The sequence below is a fragment of the Danio rerio genome, chromosome 15 (assembly GCF_052040795.2).
Source record: "Danio rerio strain M-AB ecotype USA chromosome 15, GRCz13ab, whole genome shotgun sequence".
In the NCBI taxonomy this organism is placed as follows: Eukaryota; Metazoa; Chordata; class Actinopteri; order Cypriniformes; family Danionidae; genus Danio; species Danio rerio.
The window spans coordinates 21,985,396-22,010,786 of NC_141035.1; the positions used below are offsets into that span (position 1 = coordinate 21,985,396).

Here is a 25,391-nt window from a genome sequence, read left to right on the forward strand (position 1 = left end):
GGTGCTCTGGTTTCCCCCACAGTCCAAAGACATGTGGTATAGGTGAAATTGACCATAGTGTATGAGTGTGTGTATGGGTGTTTCCCAGTGATGGTTTGCGGCTGGAAGGGCATCTTCTGCGTAAAACATATGCTGAAGTTGGTGGTTCATTCTGCTGTGGTGACCCCAGATTTTTAAAAGGACTAAGCGGGGGAAAAAATGAATGAATGAATGAATGAATGAATGAATGAATGAATGAATGAATGAATGAATGAAACAAACAAACAAACAAACAAGTTGGAAGCCTACTATGTACATCAAAAAGGACCCACTTAGACTTTATCTTCTCTAACACTGCCATCTGGTGTTTAATCGTGAACCTTTTTTCTAGACGTATTAAATTAAAACTGATCATCTTATGATCTAAAAATGCATCTGTGTTGACTGTGACCTCCAAATCCCCAGATAAACTCCTGGAAAAAAAGATAAATTAAGCCGACATCACTCTTATCCGAGAAATGCTATTAATGGGTCCCTATCCAAAAGTATTAGCCAACAAATTCCTCGATTTAGAAGTCAAAAATCTGCAGTATTATTTTAATACCCTCGTTCCCTATTTAATTATACACATAATGTGTCTCAAAAATATATTTAATATTCATCATCAACCGGAAGTCCACGAGCCCTTTCTCGGCCCCTCCTTTCTCTTCCGCTCAGATGTCCTTGTAGCTATGGAAACTCATCAGCGGCAGCATCCTCCAGATCGTCCACCCGCTTCTTCGTCTGGACAGCTAAGCTAAACCTGCATGTGAAACAGCGGCTCAAAATGGCGTTCGGCCGTCAAACGCTTTCCCTGGTGCTCTTCTACTGGCTGTGTGAGTAGTGTTTCTCAAATCGCTATGGAGAAGCGAGGGGTTCTGGTGGTCGTGTGATGGCATTCTCGCGCTGACCCCTGCTGCTACTGCTTTACTACCGTTAGCCATTAAACGCCACACTTAGGTTTAGTGTAAACACTGTTTCAACGTAAGGTGAATGTTGTTTGTGGATAGGACTCTCCTTTTTATATCGTATTGCTTGTGGAATCCAATGGCTGTGTCTTAAAGCACGGCGTCCGCCTGCTTTGACAGCATTTCTGGGCGCGTTCGTTCGAATATGAATGTGTCCGAGGATTCAGTTCAGGGAGGGAAATGCTGTTCAATATCTGATCTTAGATGTTGAAAGAGCTGTTTTTATCAATATGTTCAATTCTCAGTATGCGTATGCATGTGTGGAGAATATTTAGGCTATTTTTAATCGGGTTAGCCTCGTGAGAATGAAGCACACTTTTAAAAATAGCCTACCTGTTACAGAAAATGTGTAGTAAATGTGAGCTGAATTGTGTTTTTGACACTCAGTCGGATATTATTTGCCATTAAATCATAAACTAAATTGTTTCTCAATGCTGTAAATAAATAGTACAATACTAAATAATAATATATATAATTATATAAAAGTATAGACTATATAAATATTATATTTTTGTCTTTCTGCTTTGAAAATGTATAGTTTTGTTACTTGCTATTTCTTTGTAAAGAATTGTGAATTTTATAAGCAATTTTTCAGTAAAATTTGTTTCTGCATTATTAATTTTGTATACTATTAAATAAATGTTTATTATATATATTTTTATTTCTGCATAAGTATGTCCAGCAAACACTCTTATTTTCATCTGTAGTTGCATTTATACTATTTTTCCTGAGAATTACAAAATTTTGTACCACCTCAAAAACCAGGCAGGTCACGGCTACTGACAAAGCCCAAGTGATGCTCATGCATGCATGTATTTAATTACATTTAATAAATAAGATTTTTTTAAGATTACAAGAATAATGCAGAATGTTTTTGTTTCAAGTAGCACAAATGTCATGATCTGGATAACACCAACCGCATTTTAAGCCAGAAAATCATCACACCAATAGATAAAAATACTAGTAGTGTTTATTAGGCATGGGCCAGTATAAGATTCTGACAGTATGAAAACCTTGGGTAAAAATATTATGGTTTTACGGAATTGTAATTACTGCTCTAAATATATTCTTTTTAAATGTCTGGGTTATAACAAAAACGTTTTCCTCTTTGAACAGTGTATTTTATCTTGAGAGACATTTAATATATTTTGGAACAGTAAACATGTCAGGGTAAATAATTCAGCTTCTGCTGTCTTTATTAGTTTCAAAAACACAGATTTTTTTTTACAATTTAAAATGCCGTCTTTGGATATCTTTATTGCTGGAGATACTTTTTTCCTACAAAAAAAAGTAAATAAAAAAATCTAACATATACCTTAGGAATGGAAAATTTTGGTGGTTTTAAAACCTTGACATTTTTTAAACCACGGTATATTTTGAAAATGGTTATTGTCCCATGCCTAGTATTTAAATAAACTGTAAAACCCAACAGTACACTTTATCAAATGAAATGAGTATTGTTAACTCAAAATTGACAAAGTTAATACATTTAAAAATAGTTTTGACCTCAGTGTTAAAGGTAATGAGTTAATGAAGTACCGCATTACTTCAACCTAAATGGAGTAAGTTTACAGTACTCATATAGAGTTTTGAACTTAAATGGTTTGTAGCGATTGGTTTTCTCAAACGATTTGAGTTGCCTTAACTGGTTTTTCAGGACTCAGTTGGTTTGAATTCTCTTCATTTATCGGGTTTTACTGTGCTCAAATTGCTTCATTTACTCAAATGGATTAAGTTCACAGTACTCATTAGGATTAGTTTTTCAACTTAAATGATTTGTTGCAATGGGTTTCCTCAAATAGTCTAAGTTACCTTAATTTTTTGGGTTTTACAGTGTAATTAAAATTGGAGTTAATCTATATTCAGCACAAGTAAGGGTAGCAAATGAACTGTTTTGTTGATTCATTCATTGTTGAATAATTTCTATCTAGTATGTTTTTGAGCTGAGCTATTGCTGGATTACACGCATACAGGTCTTTTTCATGCTCATCTTAACACAATGTATCTTTGTGTAAGATGTGTGAAGTGTGAAGAGGTGTGAGTTCTCAAAGCCGCCACTGTTGGCCGAAGTGTCCTGAATACCAAACTGCTTTAAAAGGGACTCAACTTCAGCCTAATTTTAGGTCTTTTATTTCTTTTTTTGAGTTAGTCAGATCTGTGGAAAAGAGTTTTTCTTTTTGTAAACAGTCATGTGATAAAGAATGTCTTAAGTCAAAGATCACACCACCACCCCCTTCTCTCCCACTCGTTCTGTTTTCCTGCTCTTTTTAGGTCACTTCTTTTGTAAAGTCTGGAATCGCACTTTTAGTTGGCCTCTGTGTCGTTGGAATTGTTACAACAATCAGCTATTGTCTTGTAGGAGTAATTAAACACAAAATATGCTGTCAAAACAACTCTCATAATGAACACAAATATTAAGAGTGTTTGTGCATGGGGGTTGTATTGTTATAGTGTTTACAGAGAAAACAGAAATGTAATGATTTTGAATGGATGGTTTTTGTGTTACAATAACAATATGTGTGTATGTGTTCGTGTATGTGTGTGTAAAATAAAATTTCAGACAATTGCAGTGTTCACTGTAGAAAATTACATGAAAAAAATTAGTTGAATAAAAGACAATTTAAGCTTTTCATGTCAAAATGATTCTTAACTTGCAAACTAGAAAGAGGACTTTAACATATTGTGACGTAAAATATTTTTGTTATGAAATTAACTTAAAATAAATAAAAACACAATCAAAAATTAAACTAAATTAATTAAAAAATGGGAATAAATAAAACACTTTTGCAAAAGAAAATTCATGTTTTTTTTTTTCCTGAAAATTTTTTTGTTTGTATGTTTAGTAATTAAAGTGAGATTCCGGACTCTAAATTAAAACTAAATCTTTAAGATCAGTAAATAAACATAAATTACAGATTTTGCAGTAGAAACACAGAATTATTCAGTTACCCAAACATAAAAAGTTTATATAATTATCTAATAAATTATGTAAAAAATCAGACGATCAATCATTAAGTGAAATCAAAACATAATTAATCTTTAATTTATTAGTCACACTTTATTTTAAAGTGTCATTGTTACATTGTATATATTAATTTAAATACTTATTTATTTTAAAAACTTAAATATTAATTAATAATCACATGTACTCAGTGTGGAAATTACAGTGGGGTTTGGGGAGGATGGAACCTCTGATTCCCCCTGAAGGACATCAAAACAGTATGTATGGGGGGTCAGCTGTTTAATAGTAATAAATAGATTTCTTTTTGTGAATGCATAATCATGCCAACCAATGTTAGGAAAAATGTAATTCAACAGTCTGAAACTGGCAGTTCTAGAGCACCGAAAGACATCTTATGTATTCACAAAACATGTTTCTTGTAAAATAGGAGTTAAAATCTGCGTGTAGCTTAAAAAAAGAAAAATTAGACAGATAATTTGTATAGTTTGACCTACAGACCTTTAAAATTGTCCCTAAATATTCCTCAAAACACTAAATACTTATACATTTTATGAATAAATTATATGTAATTTATATACATTCAGAAATTTGATTCACTGTAGTATGTATTACCAAACCACTACCGAAAAAGTTAACCCCCTGATAGTCAATGTATAATTTCCACCCTGCATGTCACTGTATGGTTGGGGTTATAATGTGGGATAGATTTTGTGTTAAATGCATGTAAATTAACTGTAATTGCCATTGTAAGCACATGGAACATGTAGCAAGGGCACCTTAAAATAAAATAAATAGTGTTACCAATTTTTTCTGCAAAATTTTCTATCATGACTTAAGCTTTTCCTAGTTGGTAACACTTTACAATAAGGTTGTAACTACTTTAATGCATTTACTAACATGACATTTTTTTGTTTAGTGTAAATAGGACCTTTCTGACATTGACACAGCATTGCATGCAGTGACCGCATGCGTCTCAGCGGTGGATAATGGAGCTTGTCTAATCGGGAAATGTCAACAGCAGATGTAAAAATAGATCATGATGCATGCATGCGATGGGAAAATCAGCCTTGGAAAACGTCACCGGAAACCTTGAAGTTCTCCAGCTGTGGCAATATGATTCTTTGCTCCCCCGAAGAGCCTCTTTACTGTGTTTAAAATTGGCAGAATGTGCTGCATGTAGCTCTTCCTCATGCTAAAAGTCTAGGTGACGATAAAGTCACCACAGATGTTTGGCTTTTGATAACTGAAGTCCGTCTCATGCTTTGTAGAACTCCATATGGTAAGATTTTAATCTGATGCTTAAGCCACAGATTATCACATATGGATCACTGTAAATACACTCTGTGGATTTCGTGAGATTATGCGAAAGTGGAAAATGCATCTGGAAATAGCAAATGTCCTAAAACCCAAATTATTTTCTCATATGAAAGAGGTCTATCGGGACTGTCAGGCTTTGCCAAATAGTTTGTTCTTTTTATATATTTGTCTTTTTATGATGTCACATTGTTTGGCTTTCTGAAGTTGGTGTGGACAGACTGACAGTGAAAGAACACACAGCCTCACTAAATCTGTCTGTACATTTTCAAGAGAAATTTGTTCAGGGCTGGTACTGTTTTCCCGAGATACTTGCAAAGTTGCAAATTTTTCCATGACAATGTCTATAAACATTACAAGATTTTGAATGATACAAAGTATGTGACGTAGAAAGTGTCTGAGCCATTTTTTAAATTCAGATGGTTTTCTTTTTTAACTCATACAGTATCTCTGGGGTGGAATTTATTGCGACTGAATCATACCCAGAGTAATGATTGCCATTATTTTCTCATACTTTTTTACCATTATATTGACAATATTTTTGTGTCATTCATTTTATTTAAAAAAATCTGAATAAATTGTCACCAAAATATTAATTGTTGCCAAATTTACCGTATTTGTAATTATTTAAATAATTGTTAATGTTTATTAAAACTGGTTTGTTTAAAAGCATTAAAATATATTGTCTGTACTCACTTAGAAAATAATAAAAATATTCATTTTCAAAAAGGGGGTGTTCTTATTCATGCTCTACACTGTGTATATAATATATATATATATATATATATATATATATATATATATATATATATATATATATATATATATATATATATATATATATATATATATATATATATATGCAAAATGTGTTTGTTATAATTATTTTTTTTTCTATATCATTTATTATTAGTATTGGGCATGTTCCTTTTTGAAGAGTAATTAGTTATAGATAATTGTTACTTCTCAAAAAAGTTAGTTAGATTTAGTAACTGAGTTACATAAGTCTACAAATACCTAATTACACAGGAAACTAACTAAACTACATGGGAAAGGACACTAATCTACACTATTTTAATGTTGTTGTGGAGAGACGTCCATAAAATTCAACATATCATAAATATTATCGAAAACATTCTTGCCTTTCACCTCACTGATGGAAAGTAGTAGTAACGAGGGAAAGTAGTGTTTATATTTCGAGTTTGCCAAAGCTAACTTTGAACTTGTTATATTTGCTATCGTTCTGACTTCTGGTCATTGGTGTGTGTGACTGGGTGTGCTTGTGAACACCCACACTGCTCTAGAGTTGTTGCGATACCATTGATTCATGTTACGATACTATGCCAGCTGAATTATTCTGATACCAAGTAGTATTGCAATACTGTAATTCATAACTCAAATCTATTAAATAAAGATAATAGTCAGAAATAGTATATTTTATGTCATAATAGGGTTACTTAAATTGAATTCGTAATTTCATTATTATTTAAAAAAGTATTTGCACATCACTTGACCTAAAATGCTTTAGTTCTTGTTTATTTTGTAAATAACTGACCAACAAAAGTACTTTAAAATAAAGATATAAATTATACAGAATGAAATTTGTTACAAAAAGAGTATTTTTCTAACAAAATTAGGCTATATATATAGTAATCAAAAAGTGTTTCAATGTTTTCTGTTGGTGTTTGGGTTTTTCATTCATTGTTTTTTTTTTTTTTTGTCTTATCAGGTAAGAATCCAAAGTCATTCAAAATTTCACTTTTTTTAAGTTATTCTTGTTAAGAGAATTTTCAGTTGTTGAAGATACTAAATCATATTGACAAAAACAGAATTTAACTGATTCAGATGTGCGTTTTGACTGAACCATCAAAACATGTGCAATAGGCTACCATGAAAGATGTGAATGGTACAGTTTTGCAACTGTAAAAGTGCTTTACAGACTATTCAAATAAAATTTTATTTTTTATACATTTTCACATGCAACATTTTGTATTGTAGATAGACTGTTAATTACGATACTACTGTTTACAAACTACAGCGGCACCGCCAATATTTTGGAGCCATAGTATCATGATACTACCATAGTACCGGTAAACCGTGCAACCCTACACTACTCAGCCTCTGATTGGCAAATGAAGGAAATGTAGTCTATCTAAGCCAGTCATCATGTTCTCAGTTACACCATATTCACAATCATTACAGGTTGGTTATGTGAGCCGCTTCATCCCTCAACACGATCACACACCCCAGAGAAAGAGAGCTCCTACTGTAAAGCAGAGAGACGCTGCTTGCAAGAAAACTGATTCAGTGTTGTCAATTATAGTAATTCGCATTTTATATTCAGTAACGACAAAGGCGTTGTAACAGTGGAAACTGTTATTCATTTGATTACTCATTACTGAAAAAAAGTATGGCTATTAGTAATGTAGTTTATTTATAGCGGCTGTTATTCCATTACTGTTTATTATATATACTTTTTGTACAGTTCTTGACAGACTTTTTCCTGTTGGTTTATTTGTTGCAGGTAACAGTGCTGCCTTTGCTGTAATACTCCGAACAACTGAGAAATCTGTGTGGGCAAATGAATTTGAGTGTAAGTCTTATATGCCACTCTTTTATTCCATTTCTTAATTAATATATGCATAAATTGATCAGCTGTCTTGTTTCTTTAAAGCAATCGAACTGACCTGCTTGATAGAGTCCATTTCTACAAACAATCCTCGAATTGAATGGAAGAAAATAAAAAACGGTGTACCCAGTTATGTGTACTTTCAAAACAAAATATCAGGTAACATTCTTTCCCTCAGCAGACAACATCATTACGTTGATTACTAGTGCTTAAGTTAAAGTGCTTTATGTTCTCAGGTGACCTGGAGCACAGGGCTTTGCTGCGAGAACCTGCAAACCTTCTGATACTGAACGCCAGCAGATCAGACACAGCACAGTATCGCTGCGAGGTGGCCGCCATTGATGACCAGAAGCCTTTTGACGAAATATTAATCAGTCTAGCTGTAAGAGGTACTGGTGAAATACTGTCTCTTGGGTTTAAAAGGTTATTCCACTAAACATGAAAAATTGCACATTATTTACTCAGGATTTGTTTACCTTCCTTTGAATCAGTGAGCTGTTTACTCTAAACTCAATCTGAACGATCATTTGTACCCATGAGTTGTTTGTGGGAGACTCACTCTGAATAGACAGTTTGATTTAGTGAGTTGTTTACTGAAGACAACTTCTGAACGGTTCATTTAAATCAGTGATTTGTTTTACAGGAAACTTATTCTGAATGGATCCTTAGAAGTTGTATACTTGAGACTCACTCTGAATAGATCATTTGAATCAGTGATTTGTTTACTGCAGACTCCTAAACAGATCATTAGAATCAGTGATTTGTTTACAGGAGACTCACTCTGAATGGATCCTTTGAATTAGTGAGTTGTTTACTGTAATCTCACTCTGAACGGATTATTTGAATCAATGAGTTGTTTATGGGAGACTCACTCTGAATAGAAAGTTTGATTCAGTGAGTTGTTTACTGCTCTCCTTCCGAACGGTTCATTTAAATTAGTGATCTGTTTACAGGAAACTTATTCTGAATGGATCCTTAGAATCAGTGTGTTGTATACTTGTGAATCACTCTGAACAGGGGCCTGTTTTAGCAAGGAGGTTCAAACAACTCTGGGTTTAAACTTGAACTCTGAGTTGATTTACCGAGAGATTAAAAACTCAGAGTTTTCGGTTTCAGAATAGCGGATCTGAGTTAGGTCAATCAACTTTGAGTAGACCAACTCAAGAGTTAAGCGTGCACACAGTGACTATAAAAAGGCATTATCAATGGAGCGCAGATATTACAAGTTAAGCAGGTCGCACACCAGAAGCGCTGCGCAGCGCCATGCAATTTAGAATTCTAAACATAGGTTTCTATCAGGATACACACACCGGCGCCGTAAGTCGGCGGCGCCCGGCCACGGCTCAGGACGCAGTTCATTTTTCAGCCGTGCCACAGAGCGCCATCTGATTAGTTTCATGTTAAATCTCATTCGAATGTGCGCGTCTGGTGTGCAATACTTTAAACTGTCATGTGCGCGCCGTGTTGCGGCGCCGAGCAGAGCTTCTGGTGTGCGACCTGCTTGACAATGGCAACATCTTAAAAAAAGAGATCACCATTTCTTTCTCCAGCTGAACTTGATGTGATCATGCAACATTATAGCAAATATGAGTGTATATATTTAAAAAGAAGAACCATCAGTGAAAAAGAGACAGTTAGCCTGGGAAAACAGCTGCTCAAGTTAATGCGTAATTTTACATTTAAAATATTTAAATATTCAAGTATAATAAAATAAGTAATGTAATGAGTGTTGTTTATACATTTTTTCTAAACTTTTATACACAGTTATCAGTTTTAATAGATTTAACAGTGCACTTGTGTGTCTGCCTTTTTTTATTGATCAAGTGATAGAGTTTGATACAACATTTAGAAGGTAAGCGGTACAAAAAATTATTTTTAGAAAGAATAATAATCCCATTAATCTAGTTACAGTACATGTCGAAGCTCAGTGAATTTAAGCTAATTATTTATTGTTCTGAGTGTGACTAAAAGATAGGCAATATCTATGTTTCCATCTAAATATATTACATAAATTTATGTGCAATACTGGAATATTGTATAAAAGATGCGAATAAAGCAGCGTTCCCATCCAACGAGTCAAAAGAACAAAATCGTCACTTCCTGATTAACTGGCGCCAAATATCAACAGTAAAAACAGAATTTACTGTGTTAGAAGAAGCTGCGTCACTTATTTCTTTTTTTAATAAATGTACTTGCGCCTCAGAAGACAATGCTGACACACAATGAACACGTGGGGGCGTTTGAAGCCATGAGACGCGGAGACTCTTGACACGCTCCAGACGCTCGGAGGTAATTATATACACTAATAATCAAACAGTCAAGGCATTTTAAAATGACCAAAATAACATTTAAGACGTGTTACAGTGTCCTCAGCCTGCTGGTTTGTCCATTCACACACATTTTCATCATCATATGATGACCTTTTTTTAATGCACATACTGTAATTTGTTCAGTAAAAGTTATTCCATCGTAGTTTATAAGCATATTTTCTATCGAATAAAAGTTTATCCTACTCAATTATGCATGTGTTTTTTATGCATATTTTTAAAAGTTATGTGCATCATGATGTTTCTATCAATCGTTTTTATGCACATATCCAAAATGAGCTTTAAAATCGGTGGGTGGAAACGTAAGCCTAAGGCGAGAAATACCACTTTGTCTTTAAAAAAGGGGAGGAGACCAACAGAAACTCTGAGTTTAGAGAATAAAACCTGCTCCCGACCAGGTTAGGTTCACAGAGTAAGTTACCACAGTAACTGACTCTGAGTTAAAGTTACCTCTCTATTAGAAACAGGCTTGACTTACCCTGCTTTCTCGAGTTTAACAAACCTGCCATTTTGAAAGGGAAACCCAGAGTTTCTCTCATTTCAGGGTTAAAACACTCTGAGTTTTTACTTAACCTCCTTTTTGAAACAAGCACCCAATCATTTAATTCAGTGATTTTTTTTACAGGAGACTTGCTCAAAATGGACAATTTGATTCAAGGAGTTGTTTACTGGAGACTCCTGGACAGATCATTAGAATCAGTGAATTGTTTAAAGGTGATTCGCTCTGAATGGATCCTTTGAATCCGTGAGTTGCATACTGTAGACTCACTCTGAACGAATCATTTGAACCAATGTGTTGCTTATGGGAGACTCACTCTGAAAAGTTTGATTTTGTGAGTTGTTTACTGGACACTACTTTCGAACGGTTCATTTAAATCAGTGATTTTTTTACAGGAAACTTATACTGAATGGATACTTAAAATCAGTGAGTTGTATAGTTGAGACTCACCCTGAACAGATCATTTGAATCAGTGATTTGTTTACAGGAGACTCATTCTAAATGGACAGTTTGATTGACTGATTTGTTTACTGGAGACTCCTGAACGAAACATTAGAATCAGTGATTTGTTTACAGGAGACTCACTCTGAATGGATCTTTTGAATCAGTGGGTTGTTTACTAGAGACTCCTGAATAGATAATTAGAATCAGTGTTTTGTTTACAGGAAACTCACTCTAAATGGATCCTTTGAATTAGTGAGTTGTTTTCTGTAAACTCACTCTGGACAGATCATTTAAATCAATGAGTTGTGTACTGGAGACTCCTTCTGAATAGATCATTTGAATCAGTGAGTTGTTTACTGGTGACTCACTCTGAATGGATCCTTTGAATCAGTAAGTTGTTTACTGTTCAATTCAATTCAGCTTTATTTGTATAGCGCTTTTACAATGTAGATTGTGTTAAAGCAGCTTCACATAAATGGTCATAGTAACTGGATCAGGGTAGTTCAGTTTTTAGTGTTTAAGTTCAGTTCAGTTTAGCTCAGTTCAGTGTGGTTTGAAGTCATTATTGAGAGTCCAAACATTGAAGAGCAAATTCATCGATGAGTAGCTTTTCAGATCCTGAACCATGCAAGCCAGTGGCGACAACGGAGAGGGAAAAAAAAACTTAACCAATAGGAGAGTGAAAAAAAAAACCTTGAGAGAACCAGACTTAGTTGGGCATATTCATTTTAATTTCTCCACTGGCCAAAAGTCTTGTGCAGAGCTGCAGTCTCAGCAGTGGAGGCTGGAAGCTGGCCTCAGGGAAGACTCGTCTGTCCCTGAATTGTCACTGGAATCGGTCTCATACTCTCCATTCCCCCATAACCAACAGCGCAGCAGCAGCTCAGGATACGGCCTGGTCCCGGATTTGGACACCTTGGGATCATCTCGTCGCTGGTCTTGGGTCCAATCAGTGACTCTGCATAATCTGAGCACCTTGGGATGAGTATCGTCAGGTGGAAATGGAGAATAAAGAGAATAATTAGCATAGATGCTGTTCATAGTGTATATAAACAAGATGTACAAACTTGTGTGGAAACCCGCTAAGTGATGCATTGAGTGTATGCTTTACTAAACAGATAGGTCTTTAATCTAGTTTTGAACTGAGAGAGTGTGTCTGAGCCTGGGACATTATCAGGAAGGCTATTCCAGAGTTTATTAGCCATAAAGGAGAAGACTCTACCTCCCTTACTTGCTATTCTAGGTACTACCAGAATCCCTGAGTTTTGAGATCTTAAAGAGCGAGCTGGATTGTAGCGAGACAGAAGGTTGGTTAGATGAACAGGAGCTAGATTATTTAGAGCTTTATAGGTGAGAAGTAATATTTTAAATTCAATACAAAACTTAACAGGCTGCCAGTGTAAGGAGGATAAAATTAGGGTGATATGATCATATTTTCTAGACCTGGTAACTTTACTGTGAACTCACTCTGAACAGATCATTTGAACCAATGAGTTGTTTATTAAAGACTCACTCTGAATAGTTTGATTCAGTGAGTTGTTTACTGGACACTACTTCCGAACAGATTATTTGAATCAGTGGTTTGTTTACAGGAAACCTATTCTGAATAGATCCTTAGAATCAGTGAGTTGTATACTTGAGACTCACTCTGAACAGATCATTTGAATCAGTGATTTGTTTACAGGAGAATCACTCTGAATGAATCCTTTGAATCAGTGAGTTGTTAACTGGAAAATCCCTCTGAATGCATCACTTGGATCAGTGTGTTGTTGACTAATAAAAAGAAGTCAGTCGAACTCAATAATAATCGTTCAGTGCCATGTGTGAGCCAATTTAACAGGTTAACTGATCAAATTCAGCTTGTTCACGAACTAAACACCATTATCTCATCACTCCACTCCAATTCAAGCTGAGGGAAACAATCTGTGTTAAGGCACCTCTGCTCTGTTATTATTTCATCATGCATTGGACCATCCAGTAACAAGCTGTGTGTGTGAGACAGGGCTTGAGATAACAAATCATCAGAAAGTACCATCTATTGTTACTCTGAATTGTGTATTTGCACTGAATTGTGTATTTGCACTGTGGCAATTTGATCAGATTTAATACTCATCTGGACCAGCTGGAATTGCCTGAAGACCAGCAGTCACAGGTCAGGCTGATCATTCGGAAAATCATCTGATTCTGGACTTCCTTGATTGTAGATCTTAAATGTGACAGGAAGTTTTTTAAATAACTAAAAGAAGAAAGTCATATATACCTAGGATGCATTGAGGGTGATTAAATCATGGACTAATTTGTGGGTGAACTAAGCCTTTCATTCTCTGAGTTTTAATCCATAAGTTGTCAGAGATGTTGTCCACGAGGACACTGATTGGACAGTTTGGACAACGAGATTTCAGTGGGTTTCAGCAGACAGGATGGATTCACTGAGCTGATCAACATCATTCCTCTGGATGCACAATAATGTCTCAGATTATAATCTCGGTCTTACTGTTTGGAAGTTACATAAAGCCGCGAATGAATTTAATGCCATGCAGCTTTAGGTTTAATGTGAATTCAGCCTTCATTCTCTTAAATCTTGCTTAAAGTTGCCACAAAATGAAAACTCATTCTATCTGTCTTGTAAATGCATGTTATGGATATTATTTTGAACAATTCATCTATGCTTATGTTGGACTTGGCATGAAATGGACAATGCGATAATCTTTTTTTTTCCTATTTTGACGTAAGAAATGGGTGAAATAAGAGGAGAAGATCGAGGGAAAGTTATTTTGATTAAAGATTATAAGGGGCACATTCATTTTAAAAAGCAATGCTACACTTTAGTATTGCATTAAAATGGTCATTTTGTTCCATTATAATTTCATTGTGACTAAAATCAAAAGTTCTGATTGAAACGACAGATTTCTCCCTTGGTGAAACAAAATGCAAGTATTTACTGTGTTTTTGATAATATTTTTACATACAGATTCCTTTTGTCAAAACACTGTTTATAAAAGCCTGTAACGTGCATGCCAGGCCAGTAGATGGCAATCACAAGCTTGCACACATACAGTCCTGTAGTCCACCATCTTTTAATTTGTTCACAATTAGCATTAGTTCATAGATATATACATTAGATGTCGCCTACCCTGTTGTTGTCTATTGGAAGGAATACGTCAATAGAGCCGCCATTTTGAAACAAGGTAGCGCTCATTTGAAATGAATGTGGGACCAAGGTACAGTGGAGGACTGTGGCTATCCAAAGCCAGAGATATACATATATACACATATATCTATGATCGGGAGTTTTCCTGGATGTTAGTATGCAATTTTTTTTTTTTAATTACGAAAATTATAATTTTACATTACATTTCCGCATTGATGGATCAGTGATCGCTCTGGCATTCCTGACAAAAAGCTTGTGTTTGTGTGTACAGAATTGTACTATCCACCCTCCCTGTTAAATTTGATCTAATCCGTGTCCTGAAACACACGTCCTCTCCTGCTTTCACTTGTCATACTGATGGAGGGAGCGATTCGTTTGTGAATGAATCTCCGTTATGAAAGACTCCTTCACTTAGCCGACAATAATACAAGTTTCTGGCACCGCAGCATCTCGTTGTCATATTTCTTTTGCATTGTTTGCTGATTTTATAAAAAAAAAAACTAGCATAAGCCGAGTATTTAGTGCAAGTTAGAGCTACTTTGACTTATAGTAAATGCAGTAAGTGACTGTATCATCATCAGTAACACTACCTGTTTAGCACAAAAGTTCAGAACATACAAAAATGTAAAAAAAGGTAATCTTACCTATGAAATGTTCTGCCTTTGTGCTTTGTTTTCTTTGTTTGCTCGTTACTACACCCGTAGACAGCGCTAAAGTCCCGCATCTTCACATTATAACACTGTCTTGACCTGGTCTTGACTAGTGCGGTTGAATGACATTTGTCCTGGGAGCACTGTACCAATGTGGCAGCGCTATTGACGCATGCTCAGGGTCCCTATGCGATATCTAGTGTATATATCTATGGCATTAGTTAAAAACGAAAACACTAGTAATTAATGATTATCCAAACATTCAAGGGTCCTGCATTTTGTTATTAAATTAACTATATTTCTATCTGTATCACATTGTAATGTAAATGTAAATGTAATGTGTATTTATATAGCGCATTTATTGTGTATGGCAATACACCCAAAGCGCTTCATAATCATGAGGGGGGGTCTCTCCACACCACCACCAGTGTGCAGCATCCACTTGGATGATGCGACGGCTGCCACAGGACAACGGCGCCAGTGCGCTCACCACACACCAGCTATTGGTGGAGTGGAGGGACAGTGATAGAGCCAATTCGGTGGAGAGGGGATGATTGGGAGGCCATGATCGTAAGGGCCGATAGAGGGACTTTGGCCAGGACACCGGGGTTACACCCCTGCTCTTACACGGGATTTTTAATGACCACAGAGAGTCAGGACCTCGGTTTAACGTCTCATCCGAAAGACGGCGCCCACTGACAGTTTAGTGTCCCCTTCACTTTTACTGGGGCATTAGGACTCACACAGACCACAGGTTGAGCGCCCACTGCTGGCCTCACTAACACCACTTCCAACAGCAACCTAGTGTTCCCTAGTGGTCTCCCATCCAGGTACTGACCAGGCTCAGCCCTGCTTAGCTTCAGTGAGTAACCAGTCTTGGGCTGCAGGGTGACATGGCTGTGGCATTGGTTTGCTAGGTACTGGAGATCACTTTAGAATGGGATCAAATTGTCGATATGATCACTTTATTAGTAGCAGATTAGCAGTAACTATTAGCTTATTCTAGTCCATAGAATGTGGATATCACTTTCACTTTAGAATAGGGGGTCAAATTTCCTTTATTAACACTATTAATGACATTCTAGCCTTAATTATTAGCTTGTTCTATCTAGTCAATAAATTTGAATATTCCCCAATAAGTGCCATAATTAATGTGAATATAACTTTCACTTTAGAATAGGGGCTCAAATTTCCTTTATTATCACTGTATAACTGACATTTTAGCCTTAATCAACTACTAGCTAGTTCTAGTCAATAAACTTGAATATTACTCAAGTGCTATTATAAACATGGACATAAGTTTAACTTTAAGACATGAGGTTAAACTATGTTTATTACACTATTTTAGCCAAATATAATTGCAAACAAGCAGTAATTAAACATAATTATTGCTTGTTCAGTTAACTTACACAATGAATCAAAGAAATAATATATGGCTTATCAAATTGTACATAATTGTTAAAATGACCTTACGTTCAGGTAATCAAGAATTATGTGTTTCTCATGCTTAACTGATGCATAATTGTGAACAAGTTAATTATGATTTACAAGTTTAACTAAGCTTAACTAATGCATAACTTGGGACCCTTAAAATGTTTAGATAATCATTAATTACTAGTGCTTTTGTTTTTTTACTAATGCTTAATTGTGAACAGATTAACCATAAATTAATGCTTAACTAATGCATTATTTTGGACCCTTAAAAAAAATGTTACTACTTTTTCGTTGTTGTTTAGGCCCCGTTTAGTGCGTTTTAGAATGAAAACGATCTGCGTCCACACTAGCATTTCACCCAGCGTTTCTGAACAGCTCTCTGTCTACACCACACCACTGAAAATGCACATCACGTGACCACACACACACACACTCTGGCATGCGCTGCAGCATATCTACCCAGATGAGAGCTGTGCTTTTTATCAAGGATCTACCGCTCGATCCAATCTCACTATATTTGTTAAATGTGATATTTAATTCATCTTATTGTCTATATCCAACCACATATTACCTGACTTTGGTCTTTTGAATCTATTACTTGTTCTCAGACAACGTGTTTTGGCTGAGTGCAAAGATAAGTTAATAATTAATGTAACCACAAACATTCTGTATATTGACTGATTGCTTGCCTTTATTTCCTATAATGTAAACTTATTGTTCGCTATACTTTTATAATGGCCATTATTGATTATTAAAAGTTACATTCAGCAAAAGATAGCTTATGTTTCGTATTTTTTCACTGAAAATGAAAGGAGGCAGTGATGTTATAGGCTCTATTTTGTTATAAATATGCATACAGTGAAGGTGACGGTCATATAAATATGCAGCTACACGAACGTACGTAGCCAGTGTGATGTAAATAAGGCTAAAAAGTACAATGTTCCCTTTAAAGATTTACCCGATGTGTCCTCGGGAGTTTGTTTTCCATATTAAACTTGCTAAGTCTGAACTTACAAGGAGAGGATGCGAGACTGAACTGTGTGTGTAGGCTACTTAATATTGAGGGAAAAGCCCCAATCAGAGAGGCAAATGTCTGCAGCCCTGTCTCCGTTTTCAGATGTCTCTGTTTTCCCCCATCCACAATGAGACAGAGCAGCAGCGTTTTAGAATGAAAACGGCCTCTTCAGCTTTTCCAAAATGCTCTGTTTTCAGCACTCAAAAACTCCAGCGTAGTGTGGACAGATACCGTAGCGAAACTTATTCGTTTTAAAATTAAATTGTATTATTGTAAACGGGGCCTTAAGAGTAACCAAAGTACCTTTGAAGGAAAGTCTGTTCACTCAGCGGCCAAATTTGCAATGCCCCCAGATAGTTCATTCAAGACTAAAGCCAGGCCTAAGTGAATGTGAGAATCCTGAAATCTTAAAAACTGCCTGATTACCTCGTAATTAAATTATATATTTAAAATCAGCAATAAAATCTAAGGTGACCTGTCCCATATAACTGTACACTGTAAAAAGTAAAAATTTAAACTAATAACTTCAGCTTGGAACAACTACCTTAATTAGTTAATTTTCACTTCAGTTGTTATGGTTTTCATTAATAAATGAGTTCATTCTTTTGGATGTAAGAAGTTGAAGTAATTTGTTTAAGTTGATCCAATGAGGCTTTTTTCCGGTGTCGTTACTTAAGCACCAATTAATAGCTCCGTTTGCTACAGCTGTGCATGCACAAAGATTGGCAGGCCATACCAAGTGTTGTACTTTTCCTCATTCATAGTAATGAGAGCGAATCATCTTGGTATGTCTATAGTCTTTGGAGTTGCGGCCCATAAATTAAAATCCAATCAAAAACTCAAAAATAAAAATACAGTCCCCATTTTACATTTTTAAATACATCATTATACATGTCATAATACAGGAGTAATTATCTGCTGCTAATTCCAACTTTTAGTCATTGTTATGTTTTTTTTTTATCTGTTTTGTTGTGTTTGTGTTGCAGTGAAGCCGGTAATCCCCAGATGTAGTGTGCCAGATGCAGTTAATGTGGGTTCAAGCACTGAACTGCGATGTATTGAGAACGAAGGCTTTCCTCAGTCACAGTACCAGTGGTTCAAAAACAGCGAGGAGCTGCCCGAGGACCCAAAAACCAGCAGCAAGTTCTACAATTCCTCATACATCATGAACATTGAGACTGGCTCTCTGGTAAGTGCTTGGGGCTATTATGCTAGCAAAACAACTTGTTTATTATTTTTAAATTAGAGGAGAGTCTGAAATGTCACCTTAAGTGCAAGAATAAATATTGGCTTCTTTTAAAAACTGTACATTTTCCTTTTCAGTAGGTAATAAACTAGTAGTTTGGAATGTCTAAATCCACAATACTCATAAACGAGTACTCATACTGTAAATACTAAGGATACACAAAAAGTACCAGAATAACCACCACTCCATAATTGTGCTTATTATGAACACTATATTATGAGGCCACAGGTATAGTTGACTCAAAAATACACTCAAACCAGCAAAATGTAGGTTAGTTTTAGCTGAAACGGTGGCCATTGGCAGTTCAAACAATGTTAAGTCAATTACGAGTTAAACAAATATATACAAGCAAAACCAAAAAAGTTCAGTCTGTACAAGAAACATTATTTACAACATTATTACATTTAATCCACAGCTTCATCAAACAGTGCTTTTACAATAGTCTATATCATGACCTTCCTTTAAAATAACAGAATATTACTGAGAATAGAATAATAGTAGAAAATAGAATAGAGTAGTACTGTTTCTTATCCTGAATGCTGCAACCTATATAAAATCATTGTAAAGAAACAGCATGAATGCAATTATGTATCAGGAAACTTGAGGTCCAGACTGCTGTGAATACTACTGTAGGACCATTTGCTGAGACTAACACTAAATGTGCATTTACGTTTAACATTAACTGCGATTGATCCACAGAAATTCCGGTCGGTAAAGAAAGAGGATGCGGGTGAATATTATTGCCAGGCCAGAAATGAAGCCGGATGGTCAAAATGTATTCGACAGAGCATGGAAGTGTGTAAGTGTGACCCCTTTTAACTTGATTAATATTTTATTAATTATTGATTAATATTTGAAATATTAATATTTGAAATATTTGAAATAATAATTGACGTTTTAATATGGTATTCTTTATTATTAGTAGTAGTATTAGACAACATTACAACATTTATTTTTCAGTTTAAATGTAAAACAAAAGCCCATTTCTCATCTCTTTTCCATATGTGGACAACTGCAAAAATTAATTAAAAATGACTATTAAAGTAAACCTACACTGCAGGACTCAACCCACTAGTGCAAAGTTTAAACAGTTGACCAAACTTTCACCCTGAACATACATAATATTTCCATTTACACTTACTGTTTTGTAATGTATTCTTAATATTTAGGTGTTGTTTTCACTAGGTATGTCAACAACACACATAAGTACATTTAATGTAAATAATACATTTAAAAAATTACCTATAGTTTTAAACATACAGTGATACAGTGCATCTGGAAAGTATTCATAGCACTTCACTTTTTCCACATTATTTTATGTGACAGTCTTATGCCAAAATGTATTAAATGTATTTATTTCCTCCAATTATATATATTATATATATCTATATATATATATATATATATATATATATATATATATATATATATATATATATATATATATACAATGAAATATATGTTTAGCACACGAGATCTAAGATGTGTACTAATTTTTCAATTTTGGATGAACTATTAATTTAAGCACAATTTTTTTTTCTTTATCTAGATGACTTGGACATTGTGGGAATATTTCTGAAGGTTTTGGGTGGAGTTGCAGCATTTATTTTTGTCATTGTGGGAATTTGTCAAATTCAGAAAAGTGGTTACTGTTCCTGCAAAGATCACAGAGAAACCAAGTGAGTGAAAAAACATCATCTGGAAAGATAAAGTGGCAGATGATTAAATTGGCAGTTCATTCATTTTTTTGTGCTCTGTTTCATACAGCTACAAAGTACCCCAACATGAAAACAGGATGGAGTACACCACTCCAGATGAGGTATGGCTTTATAGATCTCTGACAAGACATTTATCATTTTAGTATTTGCATTAGTACCAGGGTATATGCAGGGTTTTAAAAAGTCTTAAAATGTCTTAAATCTACTAAAATATTGTGTTGTAGGTCTTAAATCATTTTTAACATTCATTCATTCATTCATTTATTTTCTTTTCGGCTTAGTCCTTTTATTAATTACTGGTCACCTCTGCGGAATGAACCACCATACAATCAAACTTTTAACTTTTTATTTGAAAATAGCATTTAATTACTTTCCTTTCAGTAATTTGTTAAAGTTTTCTATTTATTTGTTTATAAGTTTTCAATCTGGGCAAGGCAGTGGCGCAGTAGGTAGTGCTGTCGCCTCACAGCAAGAAGGTCGCTGGGTCGCTGGTTCGAACCTCGGCTCAGTTGGTGTTTCTGTGTGGAGTTTGCATGTTCTCCCTGCCTTCGCGTGGGTTTCTTCCGGGTGCTCCGGTTTCCCCCACAGTCCAAAGACATGCCGTACAGGTTAATTGTGTAGGCTAAATTGGCCGTAGTGTATGAGTGTGTGTGGATGTTTTCCAGAGATGGGTTGTGGCTGGAAGGGCATCCGCTGCGTAAAAACTTGCTGGATAAGTTTGTGGTTCATTCCGCTGTGGTGACCCCGGATTAATAAAGGGACTAAGCTGACAAGAAAATGAATGAATGAATGAATGAAAGTTCTCCATTTATTTACTGCTGAAGATACTGACCTGACCTAGATTTTTTTTATGATTCAATTATTATTCTTGTAGTTTTAAATGTGTTAAATTATAATCATTTTTGATAGGGCAAGTGAAAATCCTTTCCAAGTGAGAAGTTCAAATAAAATCCTTAGCATTTATCCTGTTTAAGTCTAAAATTTCACTTTCAAATGTTTAATTAACTTGGTAAAACCTGCAGAAACCCTGAGTACACATTTAGGCTCCGTTTACACTAATACCTTTTAGTCTTAAAATGCATAACTTTTGCTATGGTTACGTCTTCCGTTCACACTAACTCAGAGTTTTCGAGTTCTGAAAACTGAGACTATTGAAAACTCTGAAGGCGCCATTTTCGTTTTAAAATGCTGCTGCTCCATATCAGTGTGTATGGGGGAAAACAGAGACATCTGAAAATGGAGGTGTTGCTGCAGACAGTTGATTATCTGATTTGGACTTTTTCTTAATATTAAGTGCACAAAGTTCAGTCCTGCGGACCTTTCCTTAAGTTCAGACTTTGTCTGGTAAATGTTCAAAGGGAACAGTGTACATTATAATGTCATTCACATCACCCTGACTATGTTGTTTCACTATCAACAATAAAATGAAAACATGATAAGGATAAGGAACTGCCTATTTTCATTTTGATATTAACAACTAAACAGACACTAAAAATGTTGAGGCATCGTGTAGCTGCATATTTATATGACCATCATCTTCACTGTGTGCATATTTATAACAAAACAGAGCCTATAACATCACTGCCTCCTTTCATTTTCAGTGAAAAGTACGAAATATACCCTCTCTTTTGCTGAATATCAATTTTAATAATCAAATAGATTAATCAGAGATCTTGTTAGATATAGACAAGATGAATTAAATATCATGTTTAACATCAATAGTGAAATGAGATCCAGCGGTAGATTCTTGATGAACTGTCAGAAGTGTGCTGCTCTTACCTGGGTAGGTGAGCTCAAAGCACCTGCTGACTGCCTGGAAACGTTTTTCGAGGTGTAGTGTGGACGGAGAGCTTTTCGGGAACGCCAGATGAACATCGGTGGTGGACGTGGATCATTTTAAAATTTAAACGCATTAGTGTGAATGGAGCCGATCACACCGAGCGCGCACTTACATTTCAAAAACGCGAAGCGCACTGCACTGCCTTTTTGTTAACAAGAAAAAAAAGGAGCGCTGTTCGATTTTTTTTATGTTGCTCGCTAGGCAACGATTGAATCAGCTGGATGTTTTGCAAGAGTGTTGCTGTTGATATTAATATAATTTTAATATCTAATAATATTGTGATATTCAAGATTTGTGAAGTCATACTGCTTGGATAACCCAGAACAGCAACCACAAGTCTCTCCTCCATTTTTAAAAGTCTCCCTTGTTGTCTTGACAACACAAACACTGAAGGCACCTCTACGGAAACCCAGCATCTGCTTTCATTTGATTGGAGAATGAAACAGACGAGAGTGACCTAACGCTTTTTCCGCGCAGACTTTTTTTCAACTGAGAGCACACGGCGCACAAGGGCAAAAATGTGAGGTGCAGCAGGCGCAAGGGCGCATAAGCAACACGCAAAACACTCATAGCCTTTAGTAAACCATTCAAAAAAGGTGCCTCTCAACGCAAAAAATGTGTTCGGTGTGATCGACCCCTTTGAGTTCTTAAAATGTATTTCAATCAAGAATTGTTTGTTTGCTATTGTCAGTCAAGCTCATAGTGGTATTTGTGCAATCCTCAAAATAATCTCTGAGTAACATATATTTGACTGCGTTTTGTTGTTTGCCCCTGCAATGTCACTACAAATAACCTGATTACTCATCTTGTTTTTCCTCAGGGACATTTTCGCCACAAATCCTCCTTCGTCATCTAGAATCAAAGACGAGGAGATGTACGCTTCAGCTGTTTGAAAGCCTGAATTGTGAACTGTCTGATTTTATGCAGAGGTGCGACTTCATGGTTTGCCAAAGTTATTACTGAAATGAAAACTACTGTGTTAAACTGGGAATTTTTACTCCCTTTATTTTCATTTAGGCAAACAGGAATTAGTTAGAAATAAAACGTTTACATATAAAAGTTTTCAATACAGCATACTCTAATTTATAACAGTTATATGCATCTTATTAAGGTAACAAGTCCGTTTCGGCGAATCTTATGCAGTAACAAAAGTTGAGTTTTCAAATAATTGTGAATTTCTGAATGACTTAAAATGAGGCTAATGAAATGAGTTGTTATCATAGCAAGGTCTAAATTACATCCAGATGCTGCTGTATTTTTTTCCAAAAGTAGTCAACACACAATACCAGTGCAAGAATTTACTTCTTCAAGGTAAATGTGGTATATCCCACTGGAAATATAGTGTGTGTGACTATGTGAAGAACCCTGTCAGTGTAAATGTGTACAATGCCATGCCAAGACTGTTCATCTGGGTCACTTTTTGACGAGGATTTCATGTGTTAGTGTTTTAGTAGCATTTCGTTCACAGACAGTAGATTCGTAGCATTTCAGTTTGAGGTTTAATCAAACATCTCGGTAAAGTCAGTCGACTTGGTTGTGCAAGATGATTCGTTTATTTAGTTTCGTTTTCGAAATACTCCTCTAGATACAGATTACGCACTTGTGGCTTTTTCAGAGTGCCATTTCTGTGTTTAAGTGACCTTCAATGCTTTATAATTGTTTTATACGTTTTGGACATATTGTCCAGGTTTTTTGACTGGGTGTTATTGTTTTAATCTATTTATAATATATACATATATAAACTCGTACGTTGTAGTTCACTTCAGAATAGTAGACTGTGGGCCTTGTCACAAGAATAAACATGATTATGTGGAAGTAATCAACATCGTCTTTTATTTCATTTTGTTTTCAAAATATGAACCAATACTGTGTATCTACAGTAATCTGACCATCAAATTGACTTTGTTTTGATTAATTACTGTGGAAATGAGTTATTAACTTGATATTTGACAACCAGAATTTGAAATAAACTCATTATTTGCATCAAATTTTCTTTCAATTTTATAATTATTTTGAGGCACTATGAGAATATATTTGTCTTCCTCTTGGCATGTCCCACTGTCAAAAACTATTTTCAAAACTGTTCATAAAAAACAGCCTTGGTTCTGTTATTTAACCTCATATGCCATCTTAATAGTTACATCCAACAAATAGGCAAATATAATGGATAAGCCTATGCAAAATTAAGGGCCAGATACTTTATATTTAAGAATGTAAGTAAATGTAAAGACAGTATAATTTAACAAAGTGCTTATGAATATTATTCAGAGTATTTGATGGCAAGGCATTTTAATGTAACCTTTTCTTTATAGTAAAGTATTATAGCATTTTAACTGTAGTTAATTGGTCAGTAATGAACCCATGTAATGCTTTGCCACAATGTTTTCAAATGATTCTGTATTTGACTTCAAAAATACAATAGTATGAAATACCTGACATTCCAGCTATGGTAAATGTTGAATGTACACTATGTCCTTGATATTTACACTGCAAACAAATCTTAACCAGAATTTATTATTATTATTAGGTCTCATTTGATAACATTTGTTAACAATAACTAGCAGCAAAATATTTGTTCATCCTTATTAATGTTAGATTATTAAAAGACAATTGTTTATTTGCTATATATTTTTTTCCATGTTATATTATATATATATATATATATATATATATATATATATATATATATATATATATATATATATATATATATATATATATATATATATATATATATATATATATATATATATATATATATATGTTGTATGTGCTGGGTAAAGAATAATCTCGATTAATTGCATCCAAAATAAAAGTTTCTGAATGCTATGTACATTTATTATGTAATTAAATACACACATGCATGCATATATTTTAGAAAATGTTTATTTATATTTAGATGTACAACATATGTGTATGATACAAATTAGGTATAAATTTAAATATTTATGTAACAAAATTGTTGTGTATAGTTTTGATTTTATGTACAGTTGAAGAATTATCAGAATTATCAGAATTATTAGCCCACCCTGAAATATTAGCCCCCTTGTTTATTTTTTACCCAATTTCTGTTTAATGGAGAGAAGATTTTTTTAACAAATTTTAAACATAATAGTTTAAGTCATTCCTAATAACTGATTTATTTTATCTTTGCCGTGATGATAGTCAATATTCTT

The 25,391-nt window shown here is 34.7% G+C and overlaps 1 protein-coding gene across 1 annotated transcript; it reads left to right on the plus strand.

The window, feature by feature from the left end:
• The first annotated feature begins 694 nt into the window (after nt 1-694).
• Nucleotides 695-24,203, plus strand: jam3a (junctional adhesion molecule 3a). Its single transcript, XM_087284012.1, has 9 exons — nt 695-854; nt 7,787-7,855; nt 7,937-8,050; nt 8,128-8,280; nt 18,398-18,600; nt 19,357-19,456; nt 20,207-20,336; nt 20,425-20,476; nt 23,036-24,203. Exons 1-9 carry the CDS (start codon nt 806-808, stop codon nt 23,069-23,071), a joined length of 906 nt encoding a protein of 301 aa, XP_087140138.1. The 5' UTR covers nt 695-805; the 3' UTR covers nt 23,072-24,203.
• Nucleotides 24,204-25,391: the final 1,188 nt, after the last annotated feature.

Coding starts and splice junctions, on each gene's coding strand:
- jam3a (XM_087284012.1), top strand. CDS start 806: ATGGCGTTCGGCCGTCAAACGCTTTCCCTGGTGCTCTTCTACTGGCTG. Junction 8,281..18,397: donor AATCAGTCTAGCTGTAAGAG/GTACTGGTGAAA, acceptor TTTGTGTTGCAG/TGAAGCCGGTAATCCCCAGA. Junction 20,337..20,424: donor AAAGATCACAGAGAAACCAA/GTGAGTGAAAAA, acceptor TGTTTCATACAG/CTACAAAGTACCCCAACATG.